General features: G+C 39.6%; 1 protein-coding gene across 1 annotated transcript in view; it reads left to right on the top strand.

The window, feature by feature from the left end:
• Window positions 1-17,821, top strand: part of ap4s1 (adaptor related protein complex 4 subunit sigma 1) — a 33,047-nt gene that overhangs the window by 2,294 nt on the left and 12,932 nt on the right. Inside the window, exons 2-3 of the mRNA XM_023792172.2 lie at window positions 2,314-2,474; window positions 2,870-2,956. Of these exons, the coding sequence (XP_023647940.2) occupies window positions 2,337-2,474; window positions 2,870-2,956 (225 nt within the window). The 5' untranslated portion in view covers window positions 2,314-2,336. The remainder of the gene's footprint in view (window positions 1-2,313; window positions 2,475-2,869; window positions 2,957-17,821) is intronic.

Raw genomic sequence — 17,821 nt, 5'->3', positions numbered from 1 at the left:
AGTTTAGCAAATTGAAACAACAGCACTTAGTGACAACCAAGGCAAGGGTGACTTTGATAAGGCACTTGACCCTGTAATAGGATAACTCTATTAGATATTATTGTTCTGTTAACTCTATTTGATCTTTGGACCTTATTACCACTTTACAAAAACATTATATGCATGAAATTCTACACCTAATAGACCCCAAAATCACCCCAAAACTGAAACAACAGCGATAGAAGGCAGCAGAGGCCAAAAGCAGTGGCTGCAGCTCTCATCTTGTGAAAACAGCCATCTGGCATCTAAACATATTCCCCAGGGAGGCATCGTCCAGGAGGCAGCCTAGATAAATGCTTGAACCACCTCAACTGGCTTCTGTTGACATGGAGGAGCAGCAGCTCTACTTTGAGCCCCCTCAAATATCTGAGCTCCTCATCCTATCTCTAAGGCTGAACCCAGCCACCCTCCAGAGGAAACTCATTTTGGCCGCTTGTGTCCACAATCTTATTCTTTCGGTCACTACCCAGAGCTCATGGAGGAAACTCATTTCAGCCACTTGTATCTGCAATCTCATTCTTTCAATCACTGTCCAGCTCAGCTTCCTCTTCACCAAAATGGAACAGTGCAGCATCCACATTATTGTTGACGCTGCCCTGATCCATCCGTCGATCTCCCGCTCCCATCTTCCCTCACTCATGTACAAGACCCTGAGAGACAGACTCCTCCACTTGAGGCAGCAACTTATCCCCCACCAAGAGAGAACAATCCACCCTTTTCCAGTCAAGAACCATGGCCTCAGACATGCTGCAGGTCACAGCCCGATGACGCTAACAAGACCACATCATCTGCAAAAAGCAAAGCTGCGATCCTACAAGCCCCAGAAATCGGACCCCTTCCGCCTCATGGCTACGACTAGAAACTCTGTACATAAAAGTTATGAACAGAATCAGTGACATAGGGCAGCCCTGGTGGAGTCCAACACCCACTGCATAGGAACGACTGTGACTTACTGCTGGTAATGTGAACCAAACTCTCACTCCATCTGTACAGGGATCTGAGGGCCTGCAACAAAGAACCCTGTACCCCATTCTCCCGGAGCACCTCCCCTGGACCTCCCGATGGACACGATCATATGCCTTTTCAAAGTCCACAAAACACATGCAGACTGGTTGGGCAAACTCCCATGTACCTTTCAGTATCCTTGTGAGGGTGAAGAGATGGTCCAGTGTTCCGCTACCAGGACTGAATCTGCATTGTTCCTTCTGGATCTGAGGTTCAACCAATGGGTGGACCTTCCTCTCCAGTTCCCGGCATAGATCTTCCCTGGGAGGCTGAGGAGTGTGATCCCCCTAAAGTTGGAACACAGCCTCTGGTCCCCTTTCTTACAGATTGGGACCACCACCCCAGTCTGCCAATCCAAAGGCACTGTCCCTTTTGCTCTCTCTTTTGCTTTCTCTGGTCCATATTCAGTGTGGTGCACACAATGACGACAAACAACACAGTAGTTTGTTCTTTCCCTTGAAATAGGCTGAATGGCTAATGAAAAGCTTGAAGGCACCTGTGATACTAATTAAGGTTAAACACATAGTTTGAAACATGATTATAATGTAAGGATAAATAGTCTCTTTAGGGGTACCAACAAATCTGCTCATAATACTTCAGCATAACTTTGCAAAATAAACAACAAATAATTTATTTTCACAATTTTATTAGACAATTGCTTTTAATTGAATCACTTTTCAGGAGAAATGAAGCATTGTTTCAATGAACTGTAAGGGTACCAACAAATTTGTCCACATCTGTAAATGGAGTGTGTAATAAATAAATAAGTGCTTCTAGAAATTGTCGGTGAGTGTGTTACAAATACAGATTAGGTGGGTAGAGCAAGTGATGGGGTTGTCCACGGAATACAGTGCTGTGGTTTCTGACAGCACAGATTCTGGTTTTTGGGGCAGTTTGTTTGAAAATGAAGCCAGGTGTAGATCTTCATCCATATTATGTTTTTGTGAAGCAGTAATAAGATACATCAAATACTTTTTGACCACATTCACAAGGCCAAATGATGTCTGCTTTTACTGGTCCTTTTGCCACCACTAAGCGGTGTTGCTCCAATTTTGATGTGATCTGTCTTTTTGAGTTATCTTAAAATCAAGTGTCAAAACACTTTTTTGTTATCACTGCAAGGCACTGTTTCAGTTTTGGGGCGATCTATCTCAAAATGTAATCAGGTACATTTTGTCACCCATGCAATGTCTTAGCATAAGAAATAGAATCATGTTTTGGCAAACTGCTTATCTTTATTTATTAAATGCTAACTAAATTTTTATATAGGGGGAAAACTCTGCTATTTGACAATGATCAAGTTTCTGCTGATGGTCAACAAACAAGGGCAGACTCAACTGTCCAAATACTACGAGGACATAGACATGGCCAAGAGGGCTTCTTTAGAGGTGGATGTCATCAAGAGCTGCCTTTCACGAAGAAAAGATGAGGTAGGCAGAAACTGAAGCTACATCTATGATTTATGAAGTACTACTTCACACATGTCCTCCTTTGATTAGCTTTGGGGAGTAAATGGAGTAAGGTTCAGAAGCTACAGAGGTCACTGATTTGGTTTTGAAGCAGAAATGACTGATCTAGCTATGATAGCCATTCCTCCCTCACTCCAACACTCAATCTATGAGACAGTAACATAACATTTGGTAGAGTCTGTTTCTTTAAGTTTTCTATATTGCAAGTATGTTTTCCTTATGTTTGTATAGATTTCTTCAGCATGCATTTTCCTTTTTCCTTCCACAATCCAAAGGTCATGCTAGTTAATGAATGTGATTAATATGTAAGGATATGCAAGATTCATGGCCTGAGATGTCTTCTCATTCCCTTGCAGTGCTCTTTTGTGGAATACAAGGACTATAAGCTAGTATATCGCCAATATGCTGCCCTCTTCATTGTTGTCGGGGTCAGTGACACTGAGGTAAGTCCATTTGACCTTCTCACCAGAGATGTTCACGAGTCACAAAATTAAAGTCCGAGTCAAGTCTCAACCGTGGTTCCAGTTTGATGTTACTAATTATCAAAAATGTAACTGCCAATATGTTTTTTGGCTATTAGTAACTGATGCATCTAATTGGGAAAAACAGTTCAAAAACTCCATGCCTCATAGTACCTTAGGCTTATATACATTTTCAAAGTAATTATTTCAAATGCATTTGAAGCAATATTTTTGTAAAAACCTAAGCACTTTTATAATGTATATTTTCATAAAAATAACATTATGAAGAAGATATCCCTTTCAGTACATTTTGGCATAAATTCCTGACCTGGACCATTCGCGCATGCACAAATTGCTGTGCCAAAACCATGTCAGACTGGCCCTGCTCTGCAGCCAGACCAAACAATTCTAGACTCCTCTCTGAACTACAATAAAGTGATGTGATTGGCTAATGAACGAGCATAACCCAGACCTCGTTTGTCTTGCTGCTACAATACAGTAGCAGTTTTACTGTAAAGTTTACAGTAAATCAAGATTTTGAGTTTTATACATAGTTTTAAAGCAACAGCTCCATTTAATGGATAAAATCGATTTGTCACTCGTGTGTGCAATTAAATAAATGATTATGTAAGTAAAACCTCGAACTGCATGTTAAGAAGTTCAAGTAATGTGTGCAGTCGTGCTGCGCTTTTAGTTATCGGACAGCTAAGTTGTAAGAAAATAGCTTGGCTTGGAAGGGAATGTCAGAAACGGAAACGTGTTTTGAGAAATATCTGCTAATTTATCAGATTTATGGCAATCTACGCCGATTTGTGTCACTGTATACCATCTCAATGTATATAGCCTATAATTTACGACACTGGTTAAGCAATGCCTGTTTCTAAGCAGTGGTTTTTAATGTAAAATAAAACTCGGAATATCCTAGGTTTATTAGATCGGATCTACAATTTGTACTAGTGCCAAAACAGAAAAAACATGTTTGTTGATTTCGCCTGACATCACACTTCTCCGGTTCCAGTTGCTATGCTCTGTGCATAGCCGAACATCCTGATGTGTTTAACGCCTTTTCGGTTTGGAAAAGGCGTTAAACGTGTAGAAATTTCAACTTCTTGTTCGCTAGTCGCTATCAACGAGTAGGAGTCGAGTTCAAATAAAAAAAAAAAACTGGAAGCAATTTAAGAGCGACTCCAGTCCCCATCTCTGCACCTCATCGACTTAATTTTCCTCATGTCTGCAACAAATGAACTTTCTTCTGTTGATTCTATATATATATATTAGTGCTGTCAAACGATTAAAATTTTTAATCGGATTAATCACAGGGTTACTGTGGATTAATTTCGATTAATCACGATTAAATATCATTAATTTTTAATCTATATTAATCACATTTCATTTTGCATGAGCGAATAGACTTAAGAAAAAAGGGAATATATATGCACTTAACATGTGTATTGAACATCTTGAACACGAATCGAATGCATTCCATCTGCCACAGAAGTGCAATACCATGGACCCATATCAAAAAGCAAGTTTTTTTGCTTAGTCGGACAGCTTGTCGGATTTAAGATACCTCAGTTTAAATGGTCTTTATCTTCGTTCACTTACAATTAGCCCGAACTACCGTAAATCCGACTAACCATGAAATGCAATTCTAACCCAGTTAACTGCCATTGTTAGCAATATCAGTTGATAACACATTACGCACAGTATTTTACGTATAAACTCCGTAGCAACACGTCCACAGATAAGTTGGACGGTATAGTGTGTGCAACCGATTTAATGAGCCACAAATGAGAAGTAGTGCTTAAACAGTAAAAAAACTACAACTTTCCCTTCTGTTGATAAAAGGCGCAGCCATCTTGGATTCTGAACTCAGGATCCTCTGTGCTGCTCCGAGATATTTCTCGGATCTCCGAGAAACGGGAGCGCGCATGCCGTCACTTCCGGCTTCAAAACTTGGAATACGAGTTCCCAGGGAAATGGAACGCACCAAAACTGCCCGAAATAGGTTAACAAAGACATTTCAGGGATTTTGAGTCATTATGCGCTGCAGATGGGTTAATTGCATTAAAAATTTAAATCAGATTAATCATGATGATGGATTAATCCGCGTTAACCTGTTAATTTTGACAGCCCTAATATATATATATATAGAATCCTCCTTTATCCGGGCTTGGGACCGGCAAGGTGACCCCAAAGAGACTGGTGGAGTTACTTTTCTGACTAAAAACCAGGGCGGTATCAGCCAGCGGCGGATTCGCGCATGCGCGACTCATTTTCAGTCTGGATACGGAGGGGTGAACATCTGCTGCTCTAACTGCAGCTGAGCGGGGCTGCTGTGCAAGGACTGGCCGCCTGTGAGTGCTTTGGGACTGTAGAGGAACCCACGACAGCACCCGCTGCTCGGTGAGAACAGTAAGAACCATACGTGTTTTCACGTCAGAGTCTCCAAAAGTCTCCAGTAGCACCAGAAAAAGTCGATACATTTTGTCGCTTGTCGCTTTTTAAAAAACGAGTCGCTAGAGGGGTCTAAAACTCGCTAAATATAGCGACAAAGTCGTTAAGTAGGCAACACTGTTCCCAACCCAGTCAGTACAAGTACCAGAGGTGTGACCAGAGCATAAGAACATAAGAACATAAGAAATTTACAAACGAGAGGAGGCCATTCGGCCCATCAAGCTCATTTGGGGAGAACTTAGCTAATAGCTCAGAGTTGTTAAAATCTTATCTAGCTCTGATTTAAAGGAACCCATGGTTTTAGCTTCCACTACAATAGCAGGAAGACTATTCCATACTCTGACTACACGCTGTGTAAAGAAGTGCTTCCTCAAATTTGTTTTAAAATGTTCTCCCGCTAATTTCCACTTATGGCCACGAGTTCTAGTATTTAGACTAATATTGAAATAGTCATTTGGCTGAACGGCATCCAGACCCGTTAGAATCTTATAGACCTGAATCATATCCCCCCTTAGTCTCCTTTGCTCAAGGCTGAACAGATTCAGTTCCGCTAACCTCTCCTCGTAAGACATTCCTCTAAGACCAGGAATCATTCTCGTAGCTCTTCGTTGCACCTTTTCTAAGGCAGCAATGTCCTTCTTGAGGTATGGTGACCAAACCTGCACACAGTATTCTAGGTGGGGTCTTACCAAGGAATTATATAAGTGTAACATCACCTCCCTTGACTTAAACTCCACACATCTAGAGATATAACCCAACATTCTGTTCGCCTTTTTTATTGCTTCCCCACATTGGCGAGAGTGGGACATGGAAGCATCAACATACATAGCGAGATCTTTCTCGTAATCAGCTACCTTTATTTCAGTGGAACCCATAAAATATCTGTACTGTATATTTCTGCTCCCTGCATGGATTACCTTACATTTATCTGTGTTAAATTTCATCTGCCAAGTATCAGCCCATTCGCTAATTAAATCCAGATCCCGTTGGAGCCTCTCTGCTGCTAGATTAGTATCTGCTACCCCGCCCACCTTAGTGTCGTCTGCAAATTTAACCAGTTTGTGTTAATCATGTGTGGGTGGGCATTTGGCTTGTCTGGGGGGGCAAAAAATATCCATCCATCCATCCATCCATCCATCCCCATTTTTGTAGGGGGGGTCAAATAATAATAACAACTTTGTTTTATATAACCTATAAAAGCAAAAATTATGGCATAAATCATAACCCATTGTTCAATAAAAATTAAGAGGCAATGGAACTTTTATTATTTTTGTGATTGTGTAATCAAATAACTTAAGGAAAAGTCCCTCCTCCTTCGTGATTGTGACGAAGCAGAGCCAGTTCATTGACTGCAAGGAACTGAACGGCCTCCCCAATGCTTTTCACATAATATCTATTCTTTTCTATCTGGGTTGTACCCAGTAGTTGAACTATGCTTTCACCCGTCTCTGCCCGGCGCCGATACTCTTGCCATGCAGACATGGCTCTGACGTGCGGGATACTAGACGCGAGTTTGTGGAAGCCACCGTCTTTTTCTATAGCTTTTTTCCAATTAGTGTAGCCATGTTTGGTGAATATGTCCTCGCGGTCCGAATTGGAAACACTAAATTTGCGGCAGGCAAAGCAAAAGCTGGCATCACGGACAACAGAATATTCAAGCCACGGTCGAGACTGATACCAGCTTGCACTAAAACATCTGTCTTTCCGAATGCGCGCTTGGGATAATGAATTAAAATGAGCTGGGATGGCCTATCCATATTTAAATCAGGCAGACCGGACTGTATATTTTGTTGAAGGCAGAGGTTTGAAGTAGCCGACACGAGCGCAGAGCTGGAGGATTGTGTAGGAGTTTCAGTTCCCGACGTGGGTGCGCTATGCTCCGTGTTGGTAGCAGCGGTGCTGGGCTCAACCGTGGAGACAGCAGCTTGCGGAGGGACAGAGGTTGAAGGTACACACTTTTTAATAAGCCACCTATGCATAGCTTTTGCTATTACCAACCAGAAGATAAAAGAAGAATGGAGCGTATACGCTGTTTTAATTAAAGATTGCGGTCAACAGTTTCAAAACGTGCTGCAAAATGCGTAGCGAAGTGAACCGTGAGCAGCACGTGCATGTCTAGTGGAGGAGGCACTGTCGGATACGCCCCTAATTCAAACGGGCTAATTGGAAAGCAACTCAGGTGTGAAAATCAAATGTTTTAATTGGACAGAGTATTTCGCAGGGTGGGCACGGCTTGTCTCTGGGGGGGCAGTGCCCACCCCAGCCCCCCCGTGGTCACGCCTCCGACAAGTACGTCGGCGCTACGTCGCTGATACGTTTTTTTAAGGTCGGCATTTAGTAGCTTTTCCAGTGTTGCCAACTTAGCGACTTTGTCGCTAGATTTAGCGACTTTTCAGACCCCCTTGACGACTTTTTTTCAAAAAAGCGCCTAGCGACAAATCTAGCGACTTTTGGACAAACCTTAGCAACTTTCCAAATGTCCCCAGTACTGTCCTGTAAGCGCGAGGTCTTGCTTTCCCGGTACAGTTACTCATCTCCCTGTGTCTGCTCTGATCAGTGAGCGCTATCTCCGGCTGAAAGGAGCAGCATATTTCCGTGACCGCACGGCAGCTGACATAGATGTGAATGAGATGCGCATGTGCAAACGGTGTTGCCACGGACCAATCACTTTCCTGCTTCTCCTTTGCTTGAAATAAAACTATTTGACCGTTTCTTCTTATTTTTTCTCATTTATTTATTTTTTCTTCTGATGCACTTATATTACTCACTGTTACAGAGCTTAAGTTCATTCCAGTTTCTGAACTCGTCTGAGATCGTTTACTGAGCTACATCTGATTGACTGTACGTGATTCTACTTACTCATACACAACGATAAACTTCATTAAACTTATTAAACTCATATACAAATAAAAAAACATATATACGTACAATATAAATGTTGTCTGACAGAAAATATGTAACGTAATTGATAGTTTTATATTGGACACGTGAGGAAGGATTAGGGAAAACACGCAGAATGCAAATATGACGTAATTGCGTCATCAATATGCAAATATACGCATGACGTCATCTAGCGACATTTGGCGACTTTTCGAGCAGACTTTAGCTACTTTCCATTGAAAATAGTTGGCAACACTGAGCTTTTCAGCCGTTTGCACATTATGGAAGGCCAACGGGGTCAAAACGTCTTAACTTTACGCCTAAAGACGTCAAATATGAACGGCCAGAGACGTCAAATTTGCACGCCTTTAGATGTAAAAAATCAACACGTTGATTTTTCACATGCAAAAAATCAACATGTCGATTTTTCACGCCTGAATACGTATTTGTTTTACACCTTCAGAAGTCAAAAACAGGTAGAATTTCTCTCTTTTTAAATGAGGACATACACTTAATTATTTAAAAATATAATAAAATATGTGCATGTATGCGTGTATTATTAATATTCTTAATTACAATTCTTGTTGCTACTAGTAGTTGTATTTAACAATTTTTACTACTCATTATTATCAAAGCGAGTAATTATTCGTCACCACAGCACAGTGCAAGTGTGTGTAGTGATTTGTTTATGCTTTGGGACAATTGATGCTGTAATAATAATATACGATTTTAATATATGCTTAATATAATAAACTTGACAAACCTTGTTGCTGAGTGAGTGTTTGAATCTCGGCAACAAACTCCGAAATTGTTATCATCTCATCTCATCTGCAAATTCATTTTCAATCAATCGCCCACTTGCCCAACGTACACTGCTTTCCATTGTAGTCATTCTATTATAGCAAAATAGAGATATTCAAGGACACGCTAAGGGCATAAATCATAATAACAGCTGTTATATTAAAGTAGCGAAAAATGAGTTACTTCGTCAGTATTGTGTCTACATTAGCTTGTCCATTAGACAATGCCAGCCGGGTGTATTCTGTAAATATCTGATTGCAGTTCAAAAGAAAGCTTCTAAGAGCCATTTTCCTTTGCACTCCAAACCAAGTTCTCTATCTAGTTTAATGGCACGCACACCTCCGTTAAGCAGTCTTCTGTGGCTTATCACAACCACGCAAAGAATCAAAAACGTAATGTGATGCAGAAATACGTACCTGTGGCGAAGACCTGCGTTGTCTCTTAGTCACAGTATGTTTAAACACGTACGGCGATACGTCCCACTGCTTATTAGTATAATTTATATATTCATTGCTGCGACACGAAACGTCCTCTTTCGTAATAATAAATATTTATAGTATGTTAATTTTTTTCTATGACGTAAGTACACGCGTGGATCGTTGAGGTGTGACTGCAAATCACTTGATAGTGATGTAGGTTAACTATTGTTGTCGTATTTCCTCTTTTCGATTATTCAAATCAGAGCACAAGGTGATTCTGCCTTTATTATGTTGGTTTTACAAATTCAAATGTACAACTTAAAGTGAAAACGAGCCTAGAATAACGCAAAATTCTGATAACGATTTCGATGAATGAAACACTAATGTGACAGATTTCTTCGTCAGGGGAGCTGATCAGACATTGCATGGATGATGTATTTGCGCATTGCAGTTTTTCTGCACAATCGACCATTTTCACTGATGCCCGAAATGGTAGTCAGAGGCACAATATGCTGCCATCATTTTAACATGTAAATGTTTTAAAATGCAGTAATTTTTGCTGCAACATTCTCATGTTGACTCACTTTAAAATAATGTCTGTGGGACAACGAATGATGAGAAAAAGTAACAGCTGTATATTACAAGAATTAAAATAATAATAATAACTAGAGGTTGACCGATATGGGTTTTTCAATAGCCGATGACGATATTTAGGAGTCAGGGTCAGCCGATGGCCGATATATGCTGCCGATATTTGTTGGCCGAAAATTGGACGTTTTCCCCTCTATTTGCATGATAAAATATCACATTAATAATAACAAACAATACACAAAATTTCTCAACTTAGCATTTATTGAATACTGACTTGTGTAAATTTAAATATAAACTTAAATAACAAAAACACAATACAACTTATAAACAACTTAAACTTATAAACAATAAAGATAGCAGCATCAGAATCTCTTTAGCAGCAAACTCATTCTTCAGCTCCCAAGCTCACCAGTCTGCTGCAGATATTGCACCTGGCTTTTCCTGGTGTTGGCTTTGTGAAATGCTGCCATACAGGATTAGATTTTTGTTCAGCCATCAGACAGCAATTACTAAAACAGAAGAATAAATGCAAGGTTAGAATTTTTATTATAGTACCTTCATCTTCAATTCATTCTACAATTCCAGTATTCCATGCACATTAAAACAATTTCACTAATACATTTTGAAGAAAAAAGAACACTAAGTGCATCATGGTATGATGAGTAGTGTACACTAACATGTTGTTTCTGTTGTTACCAGACAGATAGCTTAAAGCCAAATTCACAATCAGAATCTAGTGATCCCGGAAAATAAAATAAAATAACTGTCGTATTGCACAGCCTTGTATGCATGGGCGTAAATTTCATTTAACAGTAGGGGGGGACAATAAATATAAATTTCTCATGAGCAATTTTTGAAGGGGACACAAATAATACAGTCAAATTGTACTTGTAAAAATATGTCCCCACAATGAAAAACGTTGCTTCTATCATTATTATTGTAGCATGGAGACTGCGTCATTATGGTTATTTTCAAAGTTTTTCTCAGGTTCAATGACAAAGCAGATTTTTCTTCAAAACTATTTATTGCATTGTTTGTTATGTTGTTTACAGTAAATCCATCAACAAACAAAATTTAAACATGACTGTTTAAATGCATAATAGAAATTGATTCTACAAAAAAATACAGTGGGGTCAGTTCGGACGTAGCACAGTGCTCATTTAGTAAATGCACAGCTAAACAATATGCTAATTGTGGCCGTTAATGTTAAGTTAACATTATGCCAAGTCGTCACAAATAAAACAATGCATGGGAAACGGCTTTGGCGTGTTAGTTGCAGTGCACTATACAACCAGGGTTCTTACACCTTTTCCAACTTCAAATTCCAGCACTTTTCAAGTACTTTCAAGGTGCATTTTTATGCTTTTCCAGCACCTAACAACCGCGGTAAATTACGTTTATATATGCTGTATGTACTTTTTCACATTTAAATCCATTGTGCTATTAAAAAAAAACACAATATGACATTTCAACTTAAATTGTTGAATACTTTCGCGTGAATTACACGATCAATAACAAATTGGCAAGGAAGTGCCCTTTAGACTGTTATCGTGCATTCCATTTGCCCTAGGAACTCGGATTCCGAGTTTCGAAGCCGGAAGTGATGACATGCGCGCTCCCATTTCTCGGAGATCCGAGAAATATCTCGGATAACGCAGAGGATCCCGAGTTCAGAATCGAAGATGGCTGCGCCCTTTATCAGCAGAAGGGAAAGTTGTAGCTTTATCCTGTTTAAGCACTACTTCTCATTTGTGGCTCATTAAATCGGTCGCACACACTATATCGTCCAATTTATGTGTGGACGTGTTGCTACGGAGTTTTATACGTGAAGCACCGCGCGTAATGTGTTATCAAGTGATATTGGTAACAATGGCTACAAATTAACCGTTCTAGAATTGGATTTCATGATTAGTCGGATTATTTGTCGGATTTAAGGTAGTTCGGGCTAATTGTAAGTGAACGAAGATAAAGGCCATTTAAACTGAGGTACCTTAAATCCGACAAGTTGTCCGGCTAAGCAAAAAATCTTGCTTTTTCCATATGGATCCATGGTATTGCTACTATATCCGACTCGGTTTTCCCGAGTTTTTAGCGGATGTGACGTAATATCGGAATCCGAAAATCGGATCCCGAGGCAAATGGAATGCACGATTACACCACTACAGCCACAAGCGCGGACTCGAGCGGAGTTATTTTCGTTACGTGCAAAATGCATTTTTAGCTAAAAGGAAAACTACTCCGTAAGATAACGAATTATTATGAAAGCAATGCAATTTCAAATTCAAGCAGGTTCAAGCACATTGTCCAAAATCCAAGCACTTTTCTAACCTTGAAAACACTATATTAAAAATCAAGCATTTTCCAGGATTTCCAGCACCCGTACGAACCCTGTACAACAAGCTATTGTAAACAAGCTAACGTTAACTAGATAAGTAATATTTTAATCGCTAATATAGCAGATTCATGGAAAATTACATCGGTAATCAGCATTTTTGCCGCAACTAATTTATGAATGAGTCTGCATCAGCTACATTATTTATGTACATTATTTATGTACATTATTTTATTTAAAGTGAATAAAATACCCTACTTACTGGAGTTCAACATTAATTGAGCCGCAGCCACACACCTGACTCGTGTGTGTAGAGTAGGTGAGATGAACTGGGAAAGCAGGCAGTTGGCCAAACCACTGTGAGGAAGGGTTGGGGGAACTGAACTGTTTCTAAATGCATTTTTTGCATTTGTTTTTTTTTTCTACTTACAGAATTATTTTAGGTATACATACATATATTTTTCACAATAGTACGATTTTTTTTTTTTTATAATTTTTTTTGGGGGGGACAACCCTCGGATAGGGGGGGACATGTCCCCTCCGTCCCCCCCGGGATTTACGCCCATGCTTGTATGCAAGGACAACATAAGCCCCTAGTGATTGTGACGTTGTCTACGTATAAGCCCGTATAAAGGATAGACATGTTTTAATGAGGAAACTAACTGCGCAAAGTCATGCACTTTTTATCTAGACGTCTGACAAATTGTTTGAATCTCCGGTCTCAAATGAAAAAACCATTGTCAGCATCAGCTCAAGTAAATGGTAACCACGCTTTCGAACAAATACTTTTCTCCGCCATGCATTGTTCTTAGCAGCTCTGTGTCTCCGAGGACGGCGCTGTCTGTGATCAGGGCAGAGTAACGCAACTCTCACACACGCTGCAGTATTTGAGAGCTGCCTGCTCCGCCCCACACACTCACAGAGTGAAACTCTCCGACACAAGAAAAAAAACATAACTGATAACATCGGGCTGATATGGTAATAATTAAAATGTTAACAATTAAAATGATTTTTAACGATTAAAAAACGTCTGTGAGCCCACCAATAAGCGCACAAAACGAACTCTATTAGAATCAATTATCCTTAATGTTACCTGTAAGCTACAGTTGGTTGAAGGCTCATTATCATTACCCCAGTTCCCAATAGCGTAATTCGCGTTTTCTTTTAAAGCAACATTTCATAGCAAACTACTTAAATAAACAGCCACAGCAACAATAACACTGGGCTGCCCACAGACGTGCCTGTCTGAAAATCGGCGTAGTGCACTCGGATATCGGCCGATACATTAAAAAATGCTAAATATCGGCCCGATATATCGGCCGGCCGATATATCGGTCGACCTCTAATAATAACTAATATGTTATGATCTGTCCTTGCGTTTGGAGACTTGTGTCATGACCTGCTCGTATGATCCTTGTGTGTGCCACGCCCCCCTCGTTACCTCGTGTTAATTCCTGATTGTGATCACCTGTTGCCTGTTATTTTCGCCTTGTCCTGTGTATTTAGTCTGCGTCTGAGTCCTTTTTCCCCAGGTCTGTCATTAATGTTCGTCCTGTGCTGCTCCCTGTCTGCTTTAATAAACCCCGTTTACCCGTCACGGCTTCCTTAGTATGATTCTCCGCTATGGAAGGCCAACGGGGCCAAAACGTCTTAAAAAACACGTCGATTTTTTACATGCAAAAAATCATCACGTCGATTTTTTACATGCAAAAAATCATCACGCCGATTTTTTACATACAAAAAATCATCACGTCGATTTTTTTCATGGAAAAAATCAACACGTCGATTTTTCACACCTTCAGACGTAAAAAACAGGTGCCATTTTGCAACGTGTGCTGAAATGGACAAAGCGACCCTTTCAAAATAAAAGCACCACCAACTCCTGTCCGTCCCTTAGTTGAGTATTTCCCTCTTTTTTAATTATCTATTCAATATCAATTAAAACATGCTCACTGAACCTAAAAAACATGGATATACTGCCTTTTTTTGCATACAAACTATCTGCTGTCACACACCTGCCTCAAGTACTTTTGTCCATTAGACAAACAATTGCACATACTTGTAACTTCCATCCAGTGACTACATTCAACATATTTATTCAGCTATCCCAGCACTGCTGGTATTTAATGGTGTCTATATTGAAGTCTTATTATCTATGTATAAATGGCTTTTTACATACAAGTTGTTGAGACCTGCGCGAACGAACGAGCAGGGAGCGGAGTATGGAAGGCCATTTGGGGCATAACGTCTACTTTGACGTCCGTGTTAACACGCAAACAAATAACGTCTTAACACGTACGTTATTTACGTGTTACGACGTTCAGACGTGTTAACCCGGCCAATTTGAACGTCTTAAGACGTTTAAAATTGGGTGCTACCACTTTATCGGTTTTTGAGGGGAAGCCCTGCAGACAACCATTGCAAGAAGAGAAAAATGTTCCTCTGTCACTAGATATATGACCGCGTACTATTACAGTTCTTTTTTAAAATTAGATTTGTTTATAATACGTGGAAAAAATAAACAATGCAATCACAGCATAATTATTTTGCATTTTTAAATATTTTAATACTGCAGCCAGGGGTGCCGTAAGGGGGAGGAAAGCTAGGACGATTCCAAGGGCCCCTGAGTGACAGGGGCCCTAAAAAATTAGGAAAATAACTGGACTGGTTTGGACTGGGGGGCCTAATATGATATGCTTTCATGGGGCCCAAAATCTCTAGCAACGCCCCTGACTGCAGCACAGGAACAATACATGCAAAAGTATGGCAAGCCGCTTTAGCATTTAATCGCTAGACTGGATATGTATTGCAGATATCTCTAATTTAATTTTTCCTAGTGAGCATTTCAGATATCCACAATGACATTCTTCCTATCCACAATTGTCATTTCAGGTATCTCGAATGGCGATGCGACGTACATCTGGTAAAATATATGCCAGCTATTGTAGATGCCATCCATACTGTTGCTATAACAGTTCTCTATAAATTTCTGATTACAAATAAATTAATAACTATATACGTTTTAATAGAAAACTAATAACTTGCACGGTAAAATATAAAACGTTCTTTGTTTCGTCCGCCTCACTTTGCTGAATATGCAAAATCTGCTGTTAATGCGGCATAACAGAAAGTGATCAGCATACGTTTAGCTCATCTGCACTGTTCGGCACAAATACAGACTCCAGTGCAATTAAATCAATATTAGCCGGATTTACCAGTTTTGCTCCAGTTTCATTTTTGATTTGGTCACCCAGAGGGTCTGCTGACAGGCAGCTAGCGCAAGTGGCGTGTTGAGGGGCTGTCAGCTGTTCGCAGTCAATGCATGGGACAGTCATTCATTCACAAAATGCATAATTTTGACCAGAGCATATAAGTCGAGCTCATCGCTCACGGAGCTGTATGCTCCTCCAGCACCCCTCAATCACAGCCGCATCGCTCATTATCGCCCCCCTCTCGGATCAATTTTAATCCCGCTCCAAGGAACTCGATCACCGCTGTCTCCAAAAACGACAACAATCTGCATCATATTTTAATTTTAGCTTAAACTTTAGCGTGACATCAAAATAAATGAGCAGTCAAATCCACATTCAAGTAGAAATTGTTTATTTCTGGGTCAGTCATGCTTCAGACATATGAAGGTAAAACAGTAGCAATACTCGAGAGCTTGCTAATTTGAATGTGAGAACTTGTAAAATTAATATTTGTATTTGTAAGTTGAAATTTATACTCACAGCTCTGATGTGAAAAGCTGCATCTATCGATTTGCACACACAGACAATACTCAGAACACCTGTGTTTTGAATTCGAAGTTGCAGATTAATAGTTACAAATGTGTAAAGTGTCATTCGCATAAACAAAATGACAGGCACAATTGTGTACTACACATTTATCTTTGCGCTTTACTTCAGTTTCGCTGTACAACCACAAGTCGGCACTCACAACCTCTCAGATCTGGCAGTACAACCTCAAATCCTAGCGCTTTGACTTTTGCTACTCTTTTTGCGATATTCCTGTAGCAAAACTCACTCTTGCACTTGTAAATGCAAACTTGAGAGAGCAGAGTCGGGGGCGGGGCTGGGGTGGGAATGAAGTCATTTTATTGGTCGATGCCTCACCAATGAACAACGCCAGCCACAATGCAAACATTTGTATGCATATGACAGTTTTTACAATGCATTAAGCATGTTTTTCAAGATAACATGAAAGATTCTGAAAAATAAGAAAAATATCTGCATTTTAATGATCAGTGTTTTTAAACATCCCACCGTGAGTACTGATAAAAAAAAAACAAGACAAGATACTTCGTGACCAACCTTTTTGTAATAGAATCATTACACTGTACCATTCATGTGGGGTGGGTCACTTCTTGCTAATAATTAAATTTATTGTTATTATTATTGTTGTTGACGCATTTAATGTAAATGCACTTAAGTTTTCTTTTTACAGGAGCAGATTTCAGAAATAGAAAGTGCTGTAAGGAATCTGCTTAGCTGCATCCAAAAGCATAGCAATCCTCAAGCACAGGGGAATTCCAACAGTTCTCCCATCGTGGCACCTCAACCTGGTACCAGTGCTTCCTTTGGGGTTGGCCAGGCTGTCAGTAGGCCAAACACAGTTCAACAAGAAATGCAAAGGTAAGGAATTGTGTACCCAAAGCCCCCTTCTTAGTCAAGTGTTCATATTTATATACTTTTTTTTTTAATTATGGGGGAAAATTTTTTAACATTTTTATATATTTGTGTTCTATCACATGCAAGGTTGCAATTCAAGGTTCAGTAATGTTGGTGTGATGTGGTAAAGATGTAATCTAGATGTAAAGCTAGTAATCAATAGTTGCAGGAAAGAACCCCATTAGGGCCCATCCATGATCTGTCATCAAAAGGCAAATTCAGTGTTTGCAAACAGTGTTTTTTTTAATGCCGATTCTGATATCCAAAGGCACAGCAATACATTTTTTCTCTTATTCCATGGATTTTACTTGTGTATTAGCCCTACAGTTACAGCATGTAATATTATTTAAACCTATATCATTTTACGTAACATTCACCTACTTTATCTCACAATTCTGTTTTTTTTTCTCTGTATAACCCAACAATAGTGAGTTTGTAAATTTAGAAATGTGGGATTAAAAAAACAGAAGCATGGGATATAAATTCATGATTCTGAGCTAAGTGCAAAAGAGAGAATGACGAATAGTTTTTCCTTTTCTGAATTGTCAGATAAAATCTTGTAATTGCGCAAATAGTTAGAATTTTTAAATTTAAAGTCAAATTAACCTTTTCTTTAATTATTTTTTATTTAATTTAATTTCTTCCATAGACTAATACTTGCAAACTGTCACTTTCTGCCACAGGCTCTGCCCATTAA

The sequence above is a fragment of the Paramormyrops kingsleyae genome, chromosome 14 (assembly GCF_048594095.1).
Source record: "Paramormyrops kingsleyae isolate MSU_618 chromosome 14, PKINGS_0.4, whole genome shotgun sequence".
Lineage (NCBI taxonomy): Eukaryota > Metazoa > Chordata > Actinopteri > Osteoglossiformes > Mormyridae > Paramormyrops > Paramormyrops kingsleyae.
The sequence above is the reverse complement of the archived record's forward strand: the minus strand, read 5'-3'. Positions and strand labels throughout refer to the sequence as shown.